At 37.6% G+C, this 24,809-nt stretch overlaps 5 protein-coding genes across 7 annotated transcripts; 3 read left to right on the forward strand and 2 right to left on the reverse strand.

The window, feature by feature from the left end:
* Positions 1 to 504: 504 nt before the first annotated feature.
* On the forward strand, positions 505 to 20,445 carry LOC113767723. 2 transcript variants are annotated; one of them, XR_003468044.1, is made up of 4 exons: positions 505 to 1,249; positions 2,538 to 2,609; positions 2,797 to 2,923; positions 20,434 to 20,445. XR_003468044.1 is itself a non-coding variant. In XM_027311903.1 (3 exons), exons 1-3 carry the CDS (start codon positions 632 to 634, stop codon positions 2,797 to 2,799), a joined length of 693 nt encoding a protein of 230 aa, XP_027167704.1. In that variant the 5' UTR covers positions 505 to 631; the 3' UTR covers positions 2,800 to 3,121. The 2 variants fall into 2 exon arrangements, 1 of the variants encoding a protein (XP_027167704.1); XM_027311903.1 differs by lacking the exon at positions 20,434 to 20,445 and having other exon boundaries at positions 2,797 to 3,121.
* LOC113767725 lies at positions 4,769 to 5,417 on the forward strand. Its single transcript, XM_027311905.1, has one exon. It carries the CDS (start codon positions 4,949 to 4,951, stop codon positions 5,297 to 5,299), a length of 351 nt encoding a protein of 116 aa, XP_027167706.1. The 5' UTR covers positions 4,769 to 4,948; the 3' UTR covers positions 5,300 to 5,417.
* On the reverse strand, positions 7,713 to 10,059 carry LOC113767721. The gene is made up of 2 exons (XM_027311901.1): positions 9,814 to 10,059; positions 7,713 to 8,947 (listed from the first exon to the last, which is right to left on the reverse strand). The coding sequence occupies exons 1-2, from the start codon at positions 10,052 to 10,054 to the stop codon at positions 8,286 to 8,288; spliced, it is 903 nt and encodes a 300-aa protein (XP_027167702.1). The 5' UTR covers positions 10,055 to 10,059; the 3' UTR covers positions 7,713 to 8,285.
* On the forward strand, positions 10,986 to 12,027 carry LOC113767722 (transcription repressor OFP14). Its single transcript, XM_027311902.1, has one exon. It carries the CDS (start codon positions 11,073 to 11,075, stop codon positions 11,940 to 11,942), a length of 870 nt encoding a protein of 289 aa, XP_027167703.1. The 5' UTR covers positions 10,986 to 11,072; the 3' UTR covers positions 11,943 to 12,027.
* On the reverse strand, positions 12,284 to 22,943 carry LOC113767719 (regulator of telomere elongation helicase 1 homolog). 2 transcript variants are annotated; one of them, XM_027311899.1, is made up of 23 exons: positions 22,787 to 22,943; positions 21,922 to 22,178; positions 21,413 to 21,561; positions 21,116 to 21,197; positions 20,888 to 21,035; positions 20,530 to 20,686; positions 20,123 to 20,299; positions 19,781 to 19,902; positions 19,589 to 19,634; positions 18,120 to 18,261; positions 17,893 to 18,047; positions 17,579 to 17,670; positions 17,383 to 17,490; positions 17,224 to 17,292; positions 16,496 to 16,582; positions 15,644 to 15,703; positions 15,419 to 15,534; positions 14,738 to 14,795; positions 14,523 to 14,628; positions 14,311 to 14,363; positions 13,639 to 14,214; positions 13,334 to 13,479; positions 12,284 to 12,638 (listed from the first exon to the last, which is right to left on the reverse strand). In XM_027311899.1, exons 1-23 carry the CDS (start codon positions 22,886 to 22,888, stop codon positions 12,557 to 12,559), a joined length of 3,090 nt encoding a protein of 1,029 aa, XP_027167700.1. In that variant the 5' UTR covers positions 22,889 to 22,943; the 3' UTR covers positions 12,284 to 12,556. The 2 variants fall into 2 exon arrangements, with proteins under 2 accessions (XP_027167700.1, XP_027167698.1); XM_027311897.1 differs by having other exon boundaries at positions 15,419 to 15,543.
* Positions 22,944 to 24,809: the final 1,866 nt, after the last annotated feature.

A 24,809-nucleotide genomic window follows, 5' to 3' on the forward strand; every position in this document is an offset into this window, starting at 1 on the left:
GATAGAGTTTGTTTGGAAAGACAAAATTTGCAAGATTTCAGATTTTGTTTTGCTTGCATCATACACACAATTCCCAATCACCTTTTTATCTCACATACATCACATCACAAAAAGTACTACAGTAACTGGATCAAATAAATCATCCAAATAAATTCTTATCCAAACAAACTCGTGTGTCTGTCAAGTTAAGATAGGAATGGATTTGGACTTTGTCCAAGACCCTCCAACTACTTGGGGGTTTTGGGGAATTCTAAGATTTTAAGAAATAATTCCAAAATTTTCATTCCAATAATATTAATCTAAACAATCAATATAGGGTTCATTCCAGATCATGATTCCGAAACCCTTGTACCAAATGCGACCATAGTTACTGGACTAACCCTCACATTTATAAAATTATCTTGTCGTAGAAATTTTTTTTTTTTGGGAAAGCACTAGTGTCAAAATAAAAACAAGGTAAAAAGTCATAATCTGGACAAAGTTCATCCAACAATGGCCCACATCACCTGACAGACCATTGGTATTACTCCACACTGAGACCTGAGTCCCCCGCTATATCTCCGGCCACGCTTCCTCCTCCCTCCCTCTGTTTCCGCATTCCCACACGCAACCCCGAAAGTCCCACCAAACTATGACTTCCTCAAAACGCTCCGACGACGCTCCTCCGTCGCCCCGCATTCCACAATCTTACTACCAACAACTCCCGTCGGACCCCCACCAGCAACCCCAACAACCTCAATACATCATTCTTTTACCCCGTTACTACAACAACCGCAGCCCTCGGTTACACCTCAGCCGCACTTGGCGACGCTGTTTGATCTGCCTACTCACTCTCGTCCTCCTCGGTCTAGCCGTCTTCCTCCTGTGGCCATCCGACCCGGAGGTCTCCATCGTCCGTCTCCGCCTCGATCACTTACGCATCCACCTATTTCCCAAAGCCTCCCTCGACATAACCCTAGACGTCACTGTCAAGATTCGGAACAGAGATTTTTTCTCCATTGACTATAAATCCCTTATTGTTGCGATCGGGTACCGCGGGAAGCAGCTAGGCTACGCCACCTCGGATCACGGCCATATTAAAGCTAGAGGTTCGTCGTATGTTAATGCTACGGTTCACCTGAGCGGCGTCAACATTTTGTCGGATATGCTTATGTTAATTGAGGACTTAGCTACGGGAGAGATAACGTTCGATACGGATACGAAAATTGGTGGCCAGCTCGGCCTCGCCTTCTTTGAGATTCCTCTCCAGGTCAGTTTTTTTGCTTTTAACTCAGTACATTTTACTTCCTGGTTTTTTGTGGCAAAATTTTATTTTTTTTTTATAAAAAAAATAATAAATTGAATGGTTTATTCTGCCTCTGTTTAGTATGTGAATGCTTCTTCTGTTACAAGATTTGTCTGAGACTTTACTGGGCAAGTTTTACGGATTTTGAGCTCCTAGCTTTGGACTAAAATGTTTAAGTCGAGAAGCATAGCAAGTAGAGGATGTATTCTGTGAAAATGCCTGCCATGCGGGAAATAATAATCGAATCTGCTTCGTAGGTTGATAAGTTGGATTGGCGTAGCTGGGTGATTAGTTGAATTGTCGATAGGTGGAGATATAGATCAGGGAAAGTCTAAAACCTTGTTTGGTTTGAGTGCATTTGTTGGAAATTTTCCTCCTGTACTTATGCCAAACTCTCTGAACGCTATTTGAGACCGTTCCTTATGCTTCTTTGAGTGTATCTGCAGTGAAAATTGAAACAAAGAGAATCAACTTCCCCCGTAGTATGCTCTGGTTACCAGCCAAACAGACGTTGGGTTCTTGTAAGTCTATTAATGTATAAGCAAGAACACTAATTACTGATATAACCGGTATAACTTGCTGCAAATTGTGAACAAGTAAAGTAGTAGTTAGAAGTTTTTAAAGTTCCTATAAACAGAAATGAGTTTTGGCTGGTAAGCATCCGTGCATGCACTAAACAGAAGCAGGTTTTTGAGTATTGTTAGGTACTAGCATATGGACTCTTTCGTCCATGCCAGCATCCAGACATTCTGAAATGCAATCTATGATGCTCGGTGAAACTTCATTCGTGTCTTGTGGGAATCGTATCTAAAATGAGAAAGCATCATCTGTTAAGCTCCCTTGGGCCTTCTTTTGTATTGTTCACAATTTGTATAGAGAAAATCTTGTATACATTGACGTTGTATATGTTATCATGGTTAGATGCATAAAACATATGCAAAATTTGGATTTGAAGTTCAAATTTAGATTTTTTGCCGTGCATCCAAACTTGGCAGTATATAAAGATTAATCCTTTTGTTTAATGTACATTGCTTGTCAATTTTGACAGAAGTATATGTCCAATAATGCCTTCACAGAACACGTCTATTTTAAGTTGCGTGGGGTGGGCTGGCTGGTCCTCCTATTCTTCTGTTACCGAAGCATAACACCCAAGGAAGACGTAACAAATGGGACTTCATGATTAGCCTTTTCATGCTTCCCCAGATGATATGTGCCCCTGATTTATGATGTGCTTGCTTATGGTGTTCTGCAGGGGAAAGTGTCATGTGAGGTTAATGTAAATATCCACAATCAGACAATCGAGCACCAAAACTGTTACCCTGAGGTAAGCATCCAGTGTGTGTTAATCGCCTCTGCATTTGTTCTTTCATTATAGTTGCTGTTAAGGAAACGGATAGCTACCTGAGGTCTAATGCAGCCTGGTGTAGCAGAACTGTGAAAGATTTATTTGTAGATTTACTGAGTGGCCCTTTCCCGGTATGGCATCACTAACTCTTCTACTCTTTGGGCAGTGATTATGATTAAGCTTGGAGACCACATGCAGCGGCTCCAGAGTTGGCTTTGACAAACTCCCGTTCCTCATTTAGTATAGAGGTCTACGATGAGTGAGAGATTTGGGTTTGGATCCCCTGTTTTAGCGTCTTTACTACTAGATTATGGCGTATTACATTCCCTACAGCTACGGGGAAAAAAAAAATTAAGGATGATGCTGCAGCATATGTATCACGTATAAACTACGTTGGATTTGCCTGTATATAAACCTTGTGTAGACTAGCAGTGTATAATTTCTAATAGAAACCACCAGTTTGTCTAGCGTACTTTTTCCCTCTTCAAATTTCCTCGCGGCTTTTCAATTGTATGTTCCTTATAATTCAACTATTTTGGCCGGCAATTAGTGACGCAGACCTCTGATCGTAACATGGGCGGGTTGGAAGAGGTGAAAAGAAGTCTCAATTTGCCTTGTAGTACAATTTCTCGGTGGCGTTCGTTAAGCTTCAGAATGTAGTAGCATTAGAAGGTGGAGAGAAATTACATGGCACTGTTAATTGTACCTTGTACAATGGATCATCTTGAATCAACAGGATGGGTGGGTGGGGACGTAGCCCGTTGGATGACAGACAGACAGGAAAAGTTAAGTACTATATCTGTTCTGGGGTCCCAGCCGACCAACCCACTGATACTCTGTACGATGGTGCCTGCACCTAAACGAACCCGGGTGGCGCGTTGGTGAACACAAACACTGTTTCACCGCACCTGCATCAGCAACCTCTCCGCCTCTATCAGCGCCAACTGTTGCGTGCTGGTGCAGCTGCTGATGCGGCCTCATCTCCGCAGCTGCCGTTCCCACAGGAGAAACCATGTGCCTGCGGAGGCTTCCTCGACGGTGGAAAGGATCAATGAATTGCAAGCCTGGGTAGCACATGTTTTCTTCTTTCTTTCCCAGGAACAAATGATTAGGGAGCAGCGTTGGTTACAAGAGGGGCTAAGGAGGAGAATAATTAAAGGGAGGACGCGAAGAAAAGGTTGGAATAAGTAGCAGAAGGAGCAGCAGTAGTACGTATTAGTTAGTATATGACGACATTTTCGGAAAGGGATTGCTTTTTCTATTCCCGTAGGCCTTAGCCTTTTTGCTTTGGATGATTGCAACGGCAGCAGTGGCAGTGGGGCGCACGCTCTATAATTTTGGTAGAATCTTGTGGGAGTTGTCTTCATGAAATGAACTCGTAAAAAAGTAGTAGTAACACTTGGCCTGGAATCAGAAGATGTGGCGACGCGCCAACAGAAGGTTCTAACCACTTGTTAGATGTTCGTTGGAGCATTGCGTTATCTATTTACATTGTGGTTGTCCATCTGTTAATATTCATGTATGGTAATAAATCTTTTCTTTTAAAATGTAGGTGAAGGTTTCAAATTCAGAACATTTCATTCATACTCTCTCCTCCTCCTCCTCCTCCGTAACACTCAACTCATCCCTTCCCCCATAAATCCTGTGGTTGAAGATAGACAGAGCATTAACAATCACTTTTATTTTAGATTTTAGATAATCAAGTGATCCAATCCAATCCCATAAAGCCTCTTCAATACAATAGCCAGTCCTCTTTAGCTACTAGAATTAAAACATCGTTATTTTTTCAGTTTAATTGCATGATAAATGGAGATCCATGAACTTGATGACGCCTGACCGATGTATAAGGTAAACATCTTAAATGTGCCCACCAAATCCTAGAAAGTTTACTCTGATTATCTCACATGCCCCATTTCTCACTTCTTAGTTGGACCCTGTTACTACATTACGCAATGACACATAGACCACCCCATGTAATATAATATTCATCCCATTTCGCATCCAGACACATTCAGCAAAATCCCTCCAAATTTTCTTGATTTATTGTCTCTGAAAATTATTAAATGCAGGCTGTATTTTTTTTTTCTTTTTTGGAAAATTATCAAGTCATATAGTACTATCATTTTCTTTTTTTACAATCATATTACATAGTAGTCATTTATGTATAGAATAATTAGGTGGATGTCGACCGAAAAGGATCAGATTGATGCACCATTTGGTCAATTATATATAGTCCCCTTCCTTGCGTTTACGCTCCGTGCCTAGGCAAACCAACCATAAATCCCTGAGGTCCAGAGAGGAGACCATTCACATTGGTCATGGACATGGGAGCACGGTGCAGCTCGGGCAATGGTGAAGTGTGCTGCTGCTGTTGGAGCAGAAGTTTTTCCAGCAGAAATTATGATCGATTTGTGTCCCATATAATAAGACCAAGCAGCGGATCAAAAGCACCAATTTGGAGACAGTTGTGGACGAAGATGAAGAAGGAGAAGAAAAGAACGTTCTACCGTTCGACTTCAACGAGGTTTGCTTATGATCCATACACTTATTCTCAAAACTTCGATCAGGGGTTGACTTGGGCTGATCCTGATGACATCTCCAGATCATTTTCTGCTCGGTTTGCCGTTCCTTCAAGGATCTTTGATGACAAAGATGTATTAGATGTTTGAAAATTTGGAGGGAGTGAAGGAGTCCTTGATGATGTTCTATCACTGGACTCCATGTTTAGTTGTAATGATGTTCATTTGAGGTTGACAATCTTGAATCAAGGCATTCTTTCTTCCTACAGTTCTTTGAATATCTTCTTCTTCTACCCACTCCTGTTCCCATGCCGCTCTCTAACATGATGGGATTATGGAATAATAATAATGATGCAGAGGATCTATGGCTAGAAAGTGACTTGTGCAACTAATTGATGGATTAAGCTTTTAAGCACTGAAATTTCTTTTATATATATGTTCGTTACAGATTCATCATGTTATTGCAAATATATTCACTAATACATGCTTGAATTATAGAATTTTCTCCATTCACAAGTGCGTGTAAAATTAATATGCATTGAAATCAAGTCTTAATAAGTTCAATGTAATGTCAAAGGGCAAAAAATATGAATGGGTATTAGTCATCAATATGCAAGTGAATGAAAGCGTGAACGAAGTGCAAGGTCAATCCTTGCTTGCTGCATAAATTAGCATTTCTACTTGATGTGCAAGCCCCACTCATCACGAGGAGAGACTAGCATTTGATGCTATCGCGTCTTTTATGGTTTCCTGTATTCTTTCTTGATTGGTGTGATGAAGATGCCTTCCATGTTTCAAGTCCACAGTCCACCCTCGTTGTGTTGACTTTTGGAGATTGAAGTTCGAGCCGCCCGTCAATGGCAGCAAAAGGAAGCTGCATGATCTAGTAGTTTCTTTTTATTTTCTTCTTGATACAAAGTACGTAGCTAATTCGTTGAATATTGAGGATTAGTTAGTAAATCATACCAAGCACAGTAGTTAGTTTTCACGATATTCCCATAAATATTTGTTTAATATCATACATAATTGTTTGGTAATTCAAACAGAAACTTTTGCCCATGTTTCTGTGCTCATAGTAGTAGTATTGAACTTTTGAGAGAAGCAATTATAGGGTAGCTCGGACGGTTCGTTCCCCCTCTTTAGGGTATGGCAACCTACCTTGCTTCGATCAGGGTTCGAGTCCCGTTGTTGACTTGTTCGGTGTGGAGTGGGGCCTTCTCTCCCGGACCGCAGTAAAAATTAGTCGAAGTCCCGTAAGGATTGATCCGGATACCTCATGTGTTGTTGACCAAAAAAAAAAATTTAATAGTATTATTACTTCTTGTAGTAGCGTTTGTTTATGGGGTAGGTCGCATTATAAATAAAGGAGGTAGGGAGCAAAGACAAGATGGAATGAATGAATTCCGGCGATGCTTTTGACTATGAACAACGCACAATATTTTTTTATTTGTCATCTTGGTCAGAAATTTAACAACAACTGGTCCAAATAATCAGCGTCTACTTGATTGCTCACCATTTGCAGGAAGTTGGGGAGTCAGGCCTGAAATTGTTTTTCTACCTTTCTAATCGATCGATGCTACAATTATTTTTCCCTGTTTGTCAACCATCATTAATCTTTAAAGCTTCATACATACACACAGCCAATCCAGAGAAAAGGGTTGAATTTCGAAGCACTTTATCTCAAAGCTTCATCCTAGCCACTCCTACGCAAGATGAACACAGAATAAAGTAACTCGTTAAATCAATGTGAAGTCAAAGACACCGGCAACAAGGGATCGAGAAAATTCAGCTGATCCTGTTTTCTAAAGTGTCAAACTAGTGTCCCCTATGGGCTTGGCACTATCTGTCCTGTACACAGGGTAGGGGAGTGATTTTCCTCCTAATAATAATGGTTCTTGGACGGAGGCAGGCCGAACTTTTTTTAAAAAAAATAATAATAATAATTTGGGGCATGTTTTCTATATCTGATTCGCGTAATCTTGAAATTTCTTTATTTGGGGGTAAAAAAACAAAAAACTATAATTGCATCTGTAATAGCTAAGCACTACTATGGACCATGTTCTTGGTCATCAGGATTCAGATATGATAGATAAACAAATAGCTACTTGTTACTACTTAATTAGGGCAGTCAAGCTTCAAGAGTTGATTAAGTCCCTGGGTTGGCTTCAAGAGTTGCAGGCTTTTGGAGTTCAATCTGGGATTAGGTTTAATTAATCAACAAAAGTCTATTACTGGAGTTGAAAAAATTAGGGCAGTCAAGCATTACTACTCATCTAATTAACTTTCTTATCGTATTTCACATTAGAAGCTACACATAGCCACACTTTCACAAAACTGTAGAAAATCATAATATCACCCTTTGCAGAGTTTTTAGATTATAACTTGACATACAAATGATGATTTAACAGTTACCTTTCTTTCTTGCTTTCTTTTTTTTTTTGGGAAAAAAAATTTCTTTGGTTTGTAAACCAACGAGAAGAGGAAAAATGTAGCAATCGAGCGTGACCACCAATATTACAAAATGAAATTGATGGGGCACACCTTTTGTTTTCAGAGAGGGAAACCTTTCTGCCTATTCTTCCAAGTTGGTCCCAGAATACATTCAATAGAAAACGAGTACTCAACAACTAAACTTAACGCCCTTTTCCAATTTAAGTGCTGCAGCTTATCAGGGCAGGCAGGCAAACTCACGGCCATGAATCTGATTTCTAAACCATGATTTAGAAAGAAAAGAAAAAAAAATAAAAGACTTCGTACCTACCACAATTATGGCATTCAGTGAAGGATCTTGCATCTTGACTCCCCTCTCTCGAACGTTAGATGCACAAATAATGCATGCATTTTGATCTAAAAGACCGTACGTTGGACATCAGCGGTGCAAGAAATCTCTCCCCTACTGAACCTATTCCAGAATCCACCTAGTGGCTGGCTCACCTGAATGAGGGGCAACTGTAGGCTCTGCAGGAGATGCACAAAAAGTTACCCTGAAAATAAGGTAGACTAACTGCTTCATACAGACACTGATGATGAGGTTCAACTGAAGCAGATTCACAAATTCTGTTTAACTTTCGGGATATGAGAAAATTGATAATAGAGCTAAGCACAGCGGCCATCATATATAATTGCTTCGAGCTAGCTACATGAAAGAAAAGCCACAGATGACAATGACTATGTAGAAACTGCAGTCTATGAAAATTGCACGGACAGTTTGATACAGCACCAGACCCCATTCCAGGACCTTAATGGCTTCATCCCAGTGGATATTATGTCTATCACTTTCCAAAATTTTTGCTGCTTTCTTTTGCACGTCCATTTCTCCAGAGCCTCTCTGCTTTGCGGAGGATATTCGTAGAATCACTATCATCACATCAGTTAACAGAAGCACGTAAAGAGGTCTTGAGGCGATCAGGCTCTTTGATTTTACAATGTGGTGAGGAAGATTAGCATAAGCGATGACCACAAGCAGAGCTATCATGATGGAACAGAATACTCGCGTATCCTCTGAAGATATGATGCTGGAATTTATTTCTTTGGGAGTGAAAAAATTAAGAAGAGTTCCACCACTTGACTCTCTCATGAACATCTTTGCGTGATCATCTGATGCTTTAGTCACTCTTGTATTAACAGCTGAGAGTTCTGCTTCATTTCTAAATGTGGCTTCTGAGTCTTGCATTTCTTCTGTATTTGCGTGATCATTCTGATGGTTGAATGCTTTCGTTCTGTTCTGAAGTCCATCATCTTTACTAACTCCATAACTCAGGTTGTGTTTCAATGGTAAACCAAGTGAATCAGCTTCACCTAAAAAACAAATTAACTTTTAGAAGATGACTGCTAAGCAGCCGCGCGTGGATGAGTTGAATGTTTGCCTTTCAGACGATATAACTAGTCTTTGTGAACAAAATACAGCTAACTTTTTGCAAGGTAAATAATTTGAAAGACGATATCAATTCTATCAAGTAGTTGTGGGATTAGAAGTTTATAATTAAGGCTGACATTCCATATAACTAATGTGTGAACTGCAAATACAGCGACAGTCATTGCAGTATTGGCCATTCGATTCAGAGGCAATACAAACAAGAATATACCTGATCAATGATTCAAAGCTGATGCTTATGGCTAACTAGGATGGGCATTCATGAGATGAGAAGGGTTTTTGAATGACAGCACATTATAGAATTTCGCTTCTTAATGTTGCAACCAATTCTTTCAGCACCCATATTACACGTTCATTCGTGCCACAAATAACAAATTAAGCCGTCAGGCAAAAAACACAACAATTAAAAGGAAGGTTTCAAGTAAAAATGTCTCATTACCATCTTCAATTCTGTATCACAATATTATTTGCTTCAAAACTGTTTTTAAGTATGTAGTTCTAATATCCCAAGAGGAAAGGGAATGGGATGCGGCAAAGCCAGGAACCTTAATATTTTGCCACTCGAGCCAGCATTTACTCTCGATATCACATTACTAAGTAATTGGTGATAGGATGTCTAATGGTCTGTGTGGATGAATATGATTCGAGGAAGGACAAGAAGATTTTCTAATTTTACAGGCACAGATACAGCACTAACTAAGGATGTTTATGTCTCTTTTGCGACAAGATAATATGGCTGAAAATTTTCTAAGGGAAACTATATGACAAGAAAATGAGAATGAGAATGTACCACTCAAATGGGATTGCTTTGGAGATGGATAATGTCCTTGATCCTGAGAAAGGGAGAGGCCATTACTGGCATGGACAGCAACTGCTGGGGCTGAATGAATTCTTCTATGCGAAGTGTCATGATGGGACTTGGGAGATGGAGATAAGGGCAGCGATTCCAGGTTTTGAATGCTACCAGTGATAAGTGCGAGTCTCTGAGACCCCCTCTCCACTATCCTCCTCCTCCTTTCTTCCTTCTCCATCTCTGTTTTTGTGGATCACTGCACCGGCTCTATTCTATGGCCCTTCCAGCCTTCAGGTTCACGGAACAAAAGCGGAGGAAGTTGTAATTGTCAACGGTCAACATTTCTTTGACACCATGCATTTCTCGTCATTCTTCCACCACGACACCGTTTCTACCGTGGTGCACTTTGCACTCTTTTTCACATGATTTTTTTTTATATATATAGAGTTATTAGTCAAATAATGGCCAAGCTTTTGAAACATAAGCTCCTTTTTTTTTTTTTTTTTTTTTGGGGCAGTGGCAAGAGCCTACTCAACTTATTAAAAAAAAAGAAAAGAAAATGGTGAAGTAGACCAATATATGCACGCACGCATCTTCCACAAACAAAGAAATTGGTGGAGTAGAACAGTATAATATATGCACGCACGCATCTTTCACAAACGCAGCAATACAATTCTTTTCATGGTCTTGGTTGGCAGACTTTCATTTTTGTTTTTTTAGTGTAAGTGGTAGATTTTAAACTCGAAAAGTGTCATTTATACCGAGAGATATCATCCAATTCATCCATTCCCTTAATTAATAGATTTTCTTTGAATTGACGTGTAACTGTAATAGAATACGTATTCACTTATTTCGTGACGAATAAACAAATAAAGTAAAAATAAATGCTTACGAACAGAGATCCAATACTTTACAGATTAATTTTTTTGCAATTGACAGTTTAGATGCTAACACTAATGAATTTGAAGGAGTGTGTATGTGTAAAATTTGAAATTTAAATTCAAATTAAAAATTACTTAATTCCCCATACAAATACCGAGTTGCAGTAAATTCCCTTATTCAATTGAAGTGTCCGTATTAATGCTGTAGTTACGTAGCAAAACAAATCCTTTAAACCTCAATCTTTTAAGCCGTGCGTTACATCCCGAGTTTGGTTTGCCTCGTCCAAGTATAAAGCCACATCCTCTTCCGTATGCTCATTTTACCGAATAGCCTGGCAGGTTACAAGAACTGGACGCAAAGGATACAGGTAGAGAATGCCGAACCAACTTCAAAAATCTCTCCAGGAATACCTCTCAAAGAAGAAGAAACCCGCCCCCCAAGTTCAGTCTCCATCCACATCAAGAGCTCTTTCTTCCTCTACTACTAGTTGGATTTTGCGTGGTTGCAAACACCCCAAGACACCGTCTTTTGCCTTTGATGACAACAAAGAAAAAGAAGACGCTTCTGACGGTGCAGCAACGCTATCTGACATAGATCGTTTCCTCCTGGAGAATTTCAAGTCCTTGTACAAGAAGGAAGAAGGTGAAGAAGACAGCAGAGAGATCGAGAGAAGCCATGAAGGCGAAAATGAAGAAAAACCCAGCGGAGCACTGTTAGATTCGCCAAAGTTCGAGGATCCACCAGAGATTAATCTTTGTGGTTCTCATCGGTTTTTCGTCGCCCGGGCTAGCTCATCGGGTTCACTGATAGAGGAGGCTAGGACGAGCTCGACAAGAAGCACGCTCCAGGTTATAGGCACCAGCTCCACCTCCACCTCCACCACCAGCACCACCAACTCAGTCAACAAAGGCGGAATCAATGATTCAACAACAACGGCGAGTGACGATGATGACGGTGGAGAGGGAGACGTGAACAAAGTGCTAAACCCTGAAGATTTTATTACGGTTTTGAAATATTCCGTCAGCCCTCATGATGATTTCAAGAAGTCCATGCATGAAATGATTGACGCAAGATTGCATCACAACGGGAAAATTGATTGGGAATTCATGGAAGAGCTCTTGTTTTGCTACTTGAACTTAAATGATAAGAAATCATACAGGTTCATCCTCAGAGCATTTGTGGACCTGATCGTAGTTTTACGTGAAAATTCGGGCGGAGCCCCTGCAAAGCCGAGGAGTGCTTGATCCGATAGCGGTAGGAGGAGGAAGAATAATGAACCCAATTAAACAAGAGACGTAACGTCAGGAAAAAAAAAAAAAAAAAAAAACGTTAGTCACAGATTTCAGTAAAGAAAAAAACGTTGTCATCGTCAGTTGTGTAAAATGTGTTTTGTTAATTAGTAGTATGTTTGTGTTGGTTTGTTAGATACTTTGAGCAAATTCTACACCAGAGTCCTACTCTCTCACGATCTCATCAGTCGTCATCTATTTCGTTTTTTGCATTCACTAGTGATCCTTCTTTCTTAGACAGGTAGAGAGTGGAAGGAAAACAATTAAACTAAAACGAACAGTTAAATTGTAACTGGTAAACTAACAAATTGAAATTTTACACGAGAAATTCCAGTTACAGCAAGTTCCATGACAAAAACGTAGACCTTTACCCTTTCTGTGGTTCCTCTTTGTCTGACTAGAAGTAATGGTAGAAACTTCCGCAGGCTACAGGGACAAGCAAAGTTTTTGATGATGGGGCAAAATTTTCTACATTGCTTTAGTAAAACGTTACAGGACAGTATGTACTACATGGCAAAGAGAGTTATCTACTTCCCAAGGCATGCAAGCAAAGTGTCCCTCGCCTCGCCTCAAAGACCAGCAACATTCTGATTAGCCTGCACATGGTGATCATACATGGAATGGTACTTTGCGGGAATGTAATCTTTGAATCTGTAAACAATTAGAGCAAAAGCCGTATGAGACATGTGATACTCCATTGGGTAGTATGCAAAATACCTAAACACAGAAATGTTAAATGAAAAGCAAAAGCTCGTCTATTAACTGATCCTGCTCATTTGTTCTCGTTTATGAACTAATCGAATTACAAGTTCTTCAACCAACTTTACTCTGCACGGTACGGTTGACCGGAAAAACACATGGATAAGCAAGTTCTCATTGCCATCATCATTAATTCCAAAGAAAGAAAAAGGTCAAAATTATTGGAAGCATCCAAAACAAGAAGCAAGAAACTCCCTATTGTCATGTCATTATCTGAATAAAATAAGTACAGAAAACAATTCCCACAAATGAAGCTGTTGTAATGTAAATAACCAGAATATGCAGAACTGCAGAGAAATTCAAGACAGATGGAAGTTAATATGTAGTTGCCCTCAGACTGTTAAGAGAAAAAAAATCTTAGTGTTGAGTTTGGTTTATAATCCCACAGAGATTCCACAAATAGCAAGGTATTTTGTTACGTTACAAGATTGCTGTAGGTGAAGCATTTCATTTACGCAGACTTCTGATGTCCCAACTTATAAAAAGCCAAACTAAAGAACAAGGATAAGGGCTTAAAAAAAAGGAAAAGAAAAAAAGACAACTACAACTGCTAGTCATTGTTCTTTAAAAGTTGCTGAAAACCATACCCGTGTAAAAGAGGAAGCCTATCTGGAAGAGAAAATAACCTCGCAATGGATTCCAAAACATGCCCAATTTTCATTGCTTTAGACTTCAGTGCCTTCATAAAGCTGACAAATTCCTTGTATTCTGCGTCTGTAAGCTTTTCTTGGACCTGTAAGGTACATTGTTCCAGGTAGATAAATAAATGGCCAAGAAAACAAATAACAGCTAGAATGATGATGATGATGGTCCTTCATCTAGAACTCCACTTGGGTGTTACTGCTGTGGGAAGAACGGGAAGAAAGTGAAAAAAAGGATTCAAGTACGTTACCTGGATCAGAAAAGCTGATCCTTTTCTCTCTTCATCATTAGACGCTGTAGAGGCAGAGTTCTTTTCCTTATCTTTTGGATCAATAGACGTGCTAGTCATGATTTTCACTTTCACCTCACTTTCAAGCAGCCTTCTGCTATCTTGCGCATTTTGCTTGCTTCTATCATTAAACCACTGTAATTTCTCATTTTTCAAAAAACCAGTCGAATAACTTGTCGCATGACTGTTTTCTCTGGAGCAGGAAGGCTCATCAGACTTCTCAAAACTTTCAGTCTGTTCATGTCCTGTGATTACTAATCTAGGTTTCTTCAGAGAACAAGGTGCAATGCATTGACCACTTTTTGTGCCTGACAAATCGTAATTGGTAGAACCAACGGCGTCTTTAAAGCTACATTGCATGTTTGTGCTCAAATGGCTTAACAGATTTGCATTACTGGAAAGTTTTAAGCCAATATTTAGCTTGTGTGACGTCAAAGATGAACGATTAGCAGGAACTACTTCTGTCAGATGGCTAAGACTTGTGCCTCGTTTCTTTGGAGATGATACTGAAACCACAGTGCAACTTGTATCTGTGGTCTAGTGAACAAGGGAGAAAAGAAGAAAAACAGAAAATCATTGTTGAAGTCCTACGTGGACATGAACCCAAAACAAGTATGAATTATTGCAATATACCAGAAGCTTGTCAGAATGAAGTTTGTCCAAAGGCTGAGAGCTTTCCACATTTCCTGCGAAAGAAAAATCCACCTATCAAAAGTTTCTTCTAAACAAAACAGTGAAAACCAGCTGAACATAAAGGGAAGGGGAAGGGGGGATAATGCTACCCTTTAACAGCTTGTGCTTTTATACGAAAACATAATCCAATATACAACACAAAGAACCTCTACCTTGACAGCTGTTTCGGGTCAATTCTAGCTTTGTAGGACCACAAATTCCTCCATCGCGGAAAAAACGAGTCAATGTAAAGACTACATCCCCGAATTTAGAGTAACACTGCAAGGAGGGCATCCGCAAGCATGTTATCATTTGAAAATAAGAAGCTGGAAAATTAAGAAAACCTGAAAAGAACAACAGGAAAGATTGCAAAGAAAGCAAATCGCACTTTGACATGAGGCTGCATCCAAAGTGACATTTGGGATTGACGATTTGAATTTGAGAACCTGTATATTGAGTCGTGGATTAAATTCAAAAGCATAAGATGTTTTAAAACATTACCAATTGTACAAATGCATAGGGGTGAAAAACAGAAACTGTCAAGTTTCTCAACAGCCAGTAACATGATAGACATCAATCTCAACAATGTTACTCAGATTATTCCTTTTGCCCTGCCATATTTGAGCCAGACTCTCCATTTTGCCTTAGATTTCTACACGCATAAAGTATACAGGGTCTTAATTAACATTTTTTTTAATGTCTGGGTCTCAATATAGGTATTTGCACTGAAAAATGTACAAAATTTCATACCAGAACCTATTGAAATTACACAAGTAACACTTTCCACAAGTTTCAACAGATCCAGTGATGTAATTTTCAGCTGACAGACTAGCATCTCCAAGGTGATATTTATAATTCTACTTACAGTGCAGAAAAGAAGTACTGGAATAAAACATCAAACATGACCAATAAAATAATCAAATTAAATACTCCACATATTATACACTCTTATAGGCAAATGAATGGCTTGGCTTCTCTATACTAATCATACTACAACAGATTTCATATCAACTCCAAGTTATGATAATAATCTTGTGTAAGTTAAGCAACAGGTCTGTGGTATACAAACCTTTCATCGCAAAATATAATTGCTCCATAATCATGCCGATGACGTATGACACGACCAACTGCCTGATTTACAGCCCGAGATGCTTGTTGGCTGTACCATTCTTCTCCAGTCAGAGCCTGTGAATTCTAAGTTTAGCATTATATTACATTATAAGATCTAAAGCAACAAAAGGTAATGTAATTGCATTATGAAAAATTTATAACTTCTCCTGAATTATCAAACTACCTTTTGTCCTAATTGTTGCAACTGGGCATGCTCATCCAAATACTCGCGTTTTAGACGAACCTGTGCCATATCATCCAACATAACTATGTTCAACATATAGCAGGAAAATTTGCTAATCCAACAAATATGTAGATAACCAATTGAATGGGAGATGGAAAGAGAGCATGCAAAACATGAAACAATACTAACTAGGCTACAAATTACTCCGTATATCTGCAGAAGAATGTTTGACCAATCAAAATTTCAAAGGTAAGATCTGATAAGAGAATTTAACAGGCAAGCCACGTCTCTGTTTTATACAGGATGTGCACCTTTTGCCAACAAGCATAGAGCAAAATTTGAGGTTCATAGATTGTAATTATTCCTCAACATATATTGACAAATTGAGAATCAACTGAATACTTATCTCTTCTATTTCCATTAGTTTCTATCTCTTCTTTCCTTTATTTTGTTTCCTGGGCCATTAATCCAATACATTTGAGGTTTAATCAATCCACCCATTGAGATTTCCTCAAATGTGGTGAATTTCACTTCTATTGTGACATATGGTCCTAAAGCTTTTCCGTGGAACAATAAGAAGATGAAGAAAAAGCAAACAGTTGAAATCAGCTCAGTATCAAAACACATGGACACAGGTCGAATAACATTGGCAACTACAAGATTCAACAGTAGAAATTCAGAAAGTTAAACAGAAGATTGCCAGCTAAAGTACAATACTCCAGCAATAGAGTACTTGCACTGAGTTAAACAAGGATAGAATAGCAAACAAGATCTTAGAATGAAAGTTCTTTTGGCCATCTACAGTTGGCCCAGAGAAATGAATTTCAAGGAGAAGAAAAGCCATAGACAAACCTTAGGATCAGTCCTTGTTGCAAATGGTATGCCGGTGATGACCACAGCTCTTCCAGCATGGTCAGCAAAATCCAGCCCTTCACTGACCTAAGACATAAAAAACATAAAGTGGTCGAGCAAGAACCATAATATGGAAGGTCTACAATATAGCCACATAGATGTATAATAAATATTAAACAACCATGCATCTTCAGTACTGAGATATGGAATCAAATAACTTCAGGAAAGATGTGCAGTGGGTGATAATGAAAACGCAGAACCAAGATAGTGTATCTAATAGATCCAAAACCCAACAACAAGGGAAGCATCATGCAACAGTCTTCCCCTGTGTGAATAAAAATGCAGCAAGGGACCTATAAATTTGCAGCATATAATGCTGTGAGTTTTGTTGCAGAGGAACAGACTTCTTTCAGAATTCAGCTTGACCTAACACATAAACTTGCCGGCATATTGGCCACGCCATAGAAGATAAAAAGAATTCATAATTTCCTCAACTTGCAGATTAATCATGACTAAACTTTTACCTAGGTTATATCAGTTAACGAAATTCTGATCATCAAGAAAGTTGCTTCCAATGATATTTTTTATTGATTCAATTTTCCAAGGTACAAAATTCATTTCAATTCCCTTGCTACAGATAAAATTAATCAAACTAAAATTCCATGTAGATGGCATAAAATCTGCATTGTATCTGAAGAAGCTTTTTTTTAGTGGAGGAGAAACGATACCTTTCCACGACAAACTGCAAAAAATACAGCCCCAGAAGCTGATTTATCTTTCAGCTTGGTCATATAGTCCTGTCCAAAAGACAATGCAGCTGAAAGATCTAACATAAGGCTTAAATATAGAAGAGTAAAGGTAGACTCATATCAACTTGATGTATTTACTTCTATCGACATTGGAAAAAGAGATGATTGTCTAGGTTCAACAACGGGAAGCTTATGTTTGCAGATTCTCTCCCATATTGTACTAGAATTTGATAAATTTGTATGACCCTGCAGAAATGATAAACATAGTATGTCAAAAAAAAAAAAGATAAAAGCAAAATAAAAGTATTTTCATCCCACAAGCTAGACTACGTACCATTGTCTTCCAGCACCCAATGCATTGGTCCAAAAGGTAGTAAGATGGGAAAAACACGAGAAGTCCATTGGGCACAATTCGAGCAAAATTGACTATAAGGTAAGTTTCAGAAAATAAGAACTTTGTTAAATGACCATGTTTAATAACATTTAGTTGCTATAAAAAATCTAATTATGATAGAGGAAATTGACTTCGAGTTGTCTTTACAAGTATTTTTGAACTTGATGCTCTCCAGAAGCATTACAAAGTTATGTTTTTAGAAGTCTGAGTTTTTCAATAGTTTTACATGATGCCTTATTCAAATATATACATACCAATGGCATTGCCAAGCTCTTGTTTGTATTCTAACGAATCACGACTCCTATAAGAAGAGTTAAAAGCATAACCAGATGGACCGGCTGGCACAACTCCTGCCCATATCTGATTTTCTGTTATAACATGAGGATTCTCCAAACGAATGGGAAATTCCCTACATTATTAACAGTGGTGTTTTTTCAGAAATAATTCAAGAATCAAGATTATATGAAAACAATTTGCTTACAGTTTCAATTCTTCAGCAAATGAATCCATGGGCGATAATGTGCCAGATGTCAAAACTATAGATCTAACACCAAATCTGGAGAATTCTTCCATTGCAATTCCCGGATTGAAACACCACCAACTAAGAATTCTTGAGGTCTTGCCTGTGGCATCAAATCCATAGCAAAACACAGAAACACTGATTGGCAAGAGTGAATATTTGGAATTCTCAAGGGTGTATAAATATATTGCCAGCTTATCCTGAAACTGATTGCTCTTCAGCCTATAAATTTCTGACATACATATGCATCTGCAGACTTAAATTGCTTGTGTAGATAAAGTAAACAAAATAGAATAAGAGCAGATATTATTTTCTGAAAGGCATTCCTTGGTTTGGGAGATGAATGGTTGTATACTACAAATGGTATACCAGCCAAATATTCTTGGCATAAATGTGTACATAAGTGCTTATGTATGCACTTTTGTGCATCTGTGAGACTGTACTATGTTTATGCACAAAGAATATTTCAAAATCTTTAATCAATACATAACTCAATATTTCAAAAATTTTAATCAATAAATATCTCAAGTACGAAATGCACCATCATATATCTGTAACAAAGGCATAGACCTTCCCACCAATAGCTTAGCACCACAGAGGTGAGTATGGATTCAGGAATAAACTTCTGCTTTCTAAGAAGTTTGTTCCTTAATGTACTCCTAATAACAGATGCACTCAAGATTTTGGTTATGGTTGGGATAATGGAACAACAGCCAAGTTCAACTAAGCACCTACAAATGATCAGCAATTCAAAAGATGAGATGTGCACCCTCATCCTTGTCAATTAGATAATATAATACATAAAAGTAAAAGGTGTCATCTGCAAAATGCAAATTTTAGCACGAGTAAAATCTTTCACTATAATTAGAACATAAAAAACCTTAGCAGCAACTGTTGAGCTTTACAAGAATGCACACTTAACCAGAAACCTTATATTCAGCAAAAGACGAGAGGAAAGGTCCTGAATATTATTCAAAAGTGGTACACTATTGTGTTTTTTTATCATCCTACCTGCATTAGCCTTTCAAACAGATACTACTTGCCATTACTTTTTTAGCAATTTAGCGGAAAGCTATTAGTGATTTGCTAAACCAAGATTCATCTAAGAAAGTTACTACTGGAAAAAGAACATGGTATCTATAGTTTGTACAAATCTCACAAGTTTCTCTCCCGTACAAAGACCTGCTAGAGCCAGAACTTCAAATTCTAAATTGGTGGGTCTCTGAAGCTATTAAAATTGAATAAGCTGCTTTATGATTGAATAGTGGAATCTGATCATTAAATAATTGATTGAGCAAAATTCTTCAAAAATTTAAAACATCTTGGAGTGAAGTGTTTGATCATTACCAACAAAAAGCCAATACCAGGGAACATAATAAGAGCAAAATTGAAGTAATCCTCCAAATATAAAACGAGATTCAAATGTTTACCTTTAAAGGCATCTAATGTACTTCCTTCAACTTCCTGAACATGAACCTGGACGAGAATGAAAGAGTTCTTGTCAAACAACTAGCAATATATCCAAGCAGCCAGTAAACAACACAGTTGAAGCAATAGTGTAGAAGAAAGAAAAAACTTAACCTAAATATGCTGCAATTGAAGAGGAATTGATCTGGACTTACACGATAGTTGTTAGCATGACTATAATTGTCTCTGAATATTAATTTAAATATATCCCCCATGCTTTCTAATCTGCAGACAGTCCCTTTTGTCTTCTGGCCTCCATCGTCAGAGATATTTGCATCTAACCAAAGAAAAGACATTTCTTACTAAAAAGAAAATAAGAACATAATGCCAGGAGATGAACCAAAACGCCATCAGTGCTCCAAGTACTGTAATGTTTTATCTCTATTATCAGATAACAGAACACAATAGAAGGATAATAATTAAGATATCATGCACCAGGTACCATTGCCATGTAGCATTAGTTCTTTAAGCACGAACAAAGTCAATGGCTGGGGTACCTTCCTCAAGAAGTAGTACTGCTTCATCGATTATATCAATCAACATGGTGGCAGTTTTTGTCGTGACATTTAGATCAGCAAGCAGCTCATAGATGTAGGGCCCAGGTTTTGTGAACCCCAATTCTTTGGAATCTATAGGCACTTCAGCAATTCTCTTCTCAAGCTTCAGAAGAAGTGCTGCAGAAAATCAAAGGAAACAAGTGAAACGAACCAACAATTACTTCAGGAAAATGAACTCTAATAATAAAGGTCACCTTTGGACCAGGAATAAACACATATCAAATTAGCCAAGCCAGATAATTTTTGAATAGTAACTGACAGCCTGGCACATATGCTGGGTAAACACAATAACATTTGTCATATGCACCAATTTATTGTCTCAGGCAGTTCCAATAACTCCTTCATACCTCTTAGAATAGCAAAATTATCTGGTTTGCAAGATTTATCATTTGACTTATCCCTCCGAGAAATTGAAAGGTCCACACAACTTTTTGCCTCAGAAATGCAAGCAGACAGAAGGCTTGAGGGCAGATCAAAAGAGGCAGCATCAGCACACAATCCTTCCTACATTTCACGAGAAATGCACAATGTTTTGTGTCTAAGATTCCAGTTCATCATCAATAAAATGTGTGCTAAGGCATCTTATTTCACACTATACAAAGCTATAGTCGCCGACATCCTTTAAACTTCATAATAGATGACCAAAATGATAGAAAAAGGTGAAAAGTGATAGCGTAGAACATAAGGATGAAGGATAAAATATACCAAGTTGTGTGCTTCATCAAAGATCAATACACTATTTTGCCACTCAATGTTCAAAGTTTTTCTGTAGCCACGATCAATAAGATAGTTGTAAGGCGTAAATAAGATGTCAACAACCTTGTGAAGCTCTCTTGACAGATAATAAGGACACCTAAAAATTAAGTCAAAGAATTATTAGAAAGTTAACTGTGTTAACTTACACATTAAATGAAATATGAGCAAGGAATTTACGGTCCACAACTTCGTCCAATATTGACCAAGTCTTCTATATCAACAGGTTCGTCGCCTAGACCAGGATTACTCCTCAAGAATTCTGGAAAGAAATAACATAATAAAGTTCGATATGTTTAACAAAAAAGTAAAATCTTCATTTTCTTTTGCTTTATTTCATTTTTACCATTTTCTACAAGGTAAAGAGTGCAGAGAAAAGATTACAAAAACTGAGAGCTGCATATCCTATTCTCTTCAAAGCGATGGATATATGATCAAAAGCTTTTGCTATGCCAAACTTGAAATTTAAATTATTACCTGAAACACGAGAGAAATGGGCACAATAATGCTTCTTGCGCTTTTTACATAGGGCATGGCAAGCATTTGTCTGTGCTTTACCATGAAGTGAACGAACTTTTTCGTGAATGCATAATTGCTCCCGAGATCCTAAAACTACCATTTTGGGCCTGCAGCACAATTTTAGACCACTTGATTGGATGCAGAAGTTGCAATTTTATAAGGACAACAAAGAAAGCAAGTCAGAAGAGTAGTGAAGCAATCACCTTTAACAACTCATCACTTTCATAACATCTATCTGACAACCTATTAATGTCAATCTTTTTTCCCAAACTTCCACATCTAAACTAGTTAAGTAATAGGAGTTTAGATGCATGTAGGGATAAGCCTTCTTCAACTCTACTACCATTCCGATCAAATAAGTATACATTGCCAATTAGAAAATGATAGCCTAAGTTCAAATATTTGATAAGCACAGATTCTATAGTTATAATAAAGGTATTTAATAAAGTGATCATAGCAATCTATACCTGTAATTGGTACTTTTCAACTCTTGAATTACTTGACGAAGTTGGCTATGGGTGCGTGATGTGTAAATGATAGTAGGCAACTTTGAAGATTGTGATTCCCTGGATGATTCATCTGGATCCTGACTGCTAAGTTGACTACTTCTTTCACTTCTACCTCTAGAGAAACCACCCAGGCTCTTTCTCCATGCCAATGTAGCACAGAGAAGACACAAGGTCTTCCCAGTTCCAGTTGGGCTCTCTAGCAGTGCATTAGATTTCTGCTTGTCAAAAATGGGTCGTGAACGAAATTTAATATCATTCAATGCAGGATGACTTATAAAAACATGTTAATCGTAATTTTAAGGTCCAAAAATTTTTAAAAAATAAGAGAATTGAGTTTCCCATTCTTGTAACACCACCTACAAGTTACATCTGTAAAATAAAAATGTGATATTTATTGAAAAAGTAACATTAATTGAATAAATTGGCAGAACATGGTCGTGCAAATTTTACGCAAATGACTATCTGTTTTAATTATAATAGAAGATGAACCAGCTTTAAGGATTTTCTCTCCCCCCCTCGACTTAGAATAAGTATTCGGTTCTCACCATCACCATTCCCATATCCCTTCCCACCCCTCCCGAGCTAAAATATTAGAAAATGAAAATACAACAAAAAGAATCCAAAATTCCATAACGAAAAAGACTTTTTTAAAAAAATTTAAAAGTAAACCAGCTGTCCAGATTTTGGAAATGAAAATGAAAATTGTCAACAGCTACTACACGATGAATGCAGTTATTTAGCACAACATGTTATGAATAATTGCAAAAATTTTCATAATAAAATTCAATAAAAACATGAATAAAATCATGAAGAACGAGCGTACAGTTTGAAGAGCTTGAATGACTTTTTCCATGTAAACGAGCTGGCAATCGTATGCCTCGTATGGAAAGTCCACATTGATCCCTCTTAAGTTGTATGTTGGCATCTTCTCCTTGTATGGACTAATCTCTGATCAGAAGAATTTTTCAGAGAGGATGATAATAAACCCTAGGAAACAATTTCTACACTGAGAATTTCCCGCCATTCTTGCAGGCTGTTGTGAAGCTCTGGGTCGGGTTTCAATAAGCCCACGAAAATGTTAAGCTTTACTGTTAACAGATCAAACGCAAATTGAAAACCATCTCGTTTGGATTATAAGTGCTTTTTGGGCCTATTTTCCTATGGCCCAACTCTTTAGATATCATCAAAATTCTACGCACTGCCAAGTTCACAATTTGAATTTTGAATCTAGATAATTAGAGATAGAAAAGATACAAGAAGGAGTGGAAAGCAAAGAAAAATAAAGCATTAAAAAAAGAAGAAAAAAAAGGCTAACTACTCCTATTAGATATATTCCCCAGCATCCATGCCTAGGCAAGTCAAGTTAGCCTAAGAACCCAACAAAGTGTGTGTGGAAATTATCATGGTGATGTTGTTGCTCCGACTCTTGACAAATCAAAGTTTGTCTCCCATATAAGTATCTCGAGGTTTCCTTTTTTTTTTTAATTCATCACAGTATTTGTCGTTTTGTTCTTTATGTATAACTTCAGAAAAGCATTAAGTTCAATTTTAAATATCCTTGAATTTTAATCGAATTAAATCATAGGGCACACTACAGTATTTCAGCATTTTCTAAACTAGTCAGCTGTTATTTTACTTCTTTAGTTGCAAATCATGTGATAGAATTATTACGCATTTAATCTATTAAAAACCTAATTGCCATTTTAAGAACTGAATAAAGGAATTCTTTAATTTTCTTACCGAAACAACAAAAAAATTAAATGTCATACGTGTATGTATCCATCCACATGTGAGAGCCGCATAGCGCAAAGAGTTGGAAACCCAGTAGCTTATGAGTTTATTGCAAGCAAGCCGTTTCTCGTTGATGCTTTACTGAGTTTATTTCCTAACCTGTGAGAGGAAATAGATGAGTACACTTCCTCTTTTCGATATACGTAATTGTGATCTAGGACAACAACATGGACGTTTTTCTTTTTTAAACAACATGGAAGTCTAAGTGCTTCAGGTTAGAAAGAAATCACTAGTGCATCCAACGTAAGGTTACAAACTAGTCGAGTCGAGTCGAATTTTATACTAATCGAGCCGAGTCTCGACTTTATTTTGTCAAACTCAAATTCGAGCTCTACTCAAATTTTAGTTGAGTCGAACTTGCGTTCAAGCTAGAAAAAATAGAAAAAAATAAATTATTTTTATTTTAAAAAAAATAAATAAAATAATAATTTTTTGTTAATAAATAATAAAATATTATGAATATATATGTAACTTCACTATTAAAATAAAAAATATATATATTTACTCCGAACTTAATATTTTGAACTCGAAATCGAGTTCAAGTTCGATTTGACTAACTCGAGTTCGAGTCGAGTTTTGACTCGAACTGTCCACAAGCGGTTCGATTCGTTTGCAACTCTAATCAAACGAATTTGTTTTATACTTCTTGTCATGGGATCAACTTGTGATCAAGGTAAACCTAATTTTAAAATAATAATAATAATAATAATAAAGGTAGTATAGCAGCGTGCGGAAAAAAATCCACAAGACAAAGGTCTTAGTTTTTTTTTTTTTTTTTGGGAGAGCAAGAAAGAAGGATTTTGAAACCCAATTATATTCCGTTTCGAATAATTGTTTCTAGGGGTATTTTTGAAATATTTTATGTAACAATGTATATAAACAAATTTTACTATAAATGCTTTTGGAGATACTTTTGAAGGTATTTTTGAGATGTATTTTGAAGTATTTTTATAGTTTAAAAATTTTTAGAGTATTTTTAAAAAATTAAAACTACCACCCACCAACACCACTCCCTCTCTCTTCCCCCCTCCCCCTCCCCCTCCCTCTCTTTCTTC

The sequence above is a fragment of the Coffea eugenioides genome, chromosome 4 (assembly GCF_003713205.1).
Source record: "Coffea eugenioides isolate CCC68of chromosome 4, Ceug_1.0, whole genome shotgun sequence".
Classification (NCBI taxonomy): domain Eukaryota; kingdom Viridiplantae; phylum Streptophyta; class Magnoliopsida; order Gentianales; family Rubiaceae; genus Coffea; species Coffea eugenioides.

Excerpts from the sequence above, each read along its gene's own strand:
- LOC113767723 (XM_027311903.1), top strand. The coding sequence starts at position 632 with ATGACTTCCTCAAAACGCTCCGACGACGCTCCTCCGTCGCCCCGCATT. Across the intron at positions 1,250-2,537 it reads TCTTTGAGATTCCTCTCCAG|GGGAAAGTGTCATGTGAGGT; the intron begins GTCAGTTTTTTT and ends GGTGTTCTGCAG.
- LOC113767725 (XM_027311905.1), top strand. The coding sequence starts at position 4,949 with ATGGACATGGGAGCACGGTGCAGCTCGGGCAATGGTGAAGTGTGCTGC.
- LOC113767721 (XM_027311901.1), bottom strand. The coding sequence starts at position 10,054 with ATGGAGAAGGAAGAAAGGAGGAGGAGGATAGTGGAGAGGGGGTCTCAG. Across the intron at positions 8,948-9,813 it reads AAAGCAATCCCATTTGAGTG|GTGAAGCTGATTCACTTGGT; the intron begins GTACATTCTCAT and ends TTTGTTTTTTAG.
- LOC113767722 (XM_027311902.1), top strand. The coding sequence starts at position 11,073 with ATGCCGAACCAACTTCAAAAATCTCTCCAGGAATACCTCTCAAAGAAG.
- LOC113767719 (XM_027311897.1), bottom strand. The coding sequence starts at position 22,888 with ATGCCAACATACAACTTAAGAGGGATCAATGTGGACTTTCCATACGAG. Across the intron at positions 19,903-20,122 it reads AGTACTACTTCTTGAGGAAG|ATGCAAATATCTCTGACGAT; the intron begins GTACCCCAGCCA and ends TTCTTTGGTTAG. Across the intron at positions 19,635-19,780 it reads GTCATGCTAACAACTATCGT|GTTCATGTTCAGGAAGTTGA; the intron begins GTAAGTCCAGAT and ends ATTCTCGTCCAG.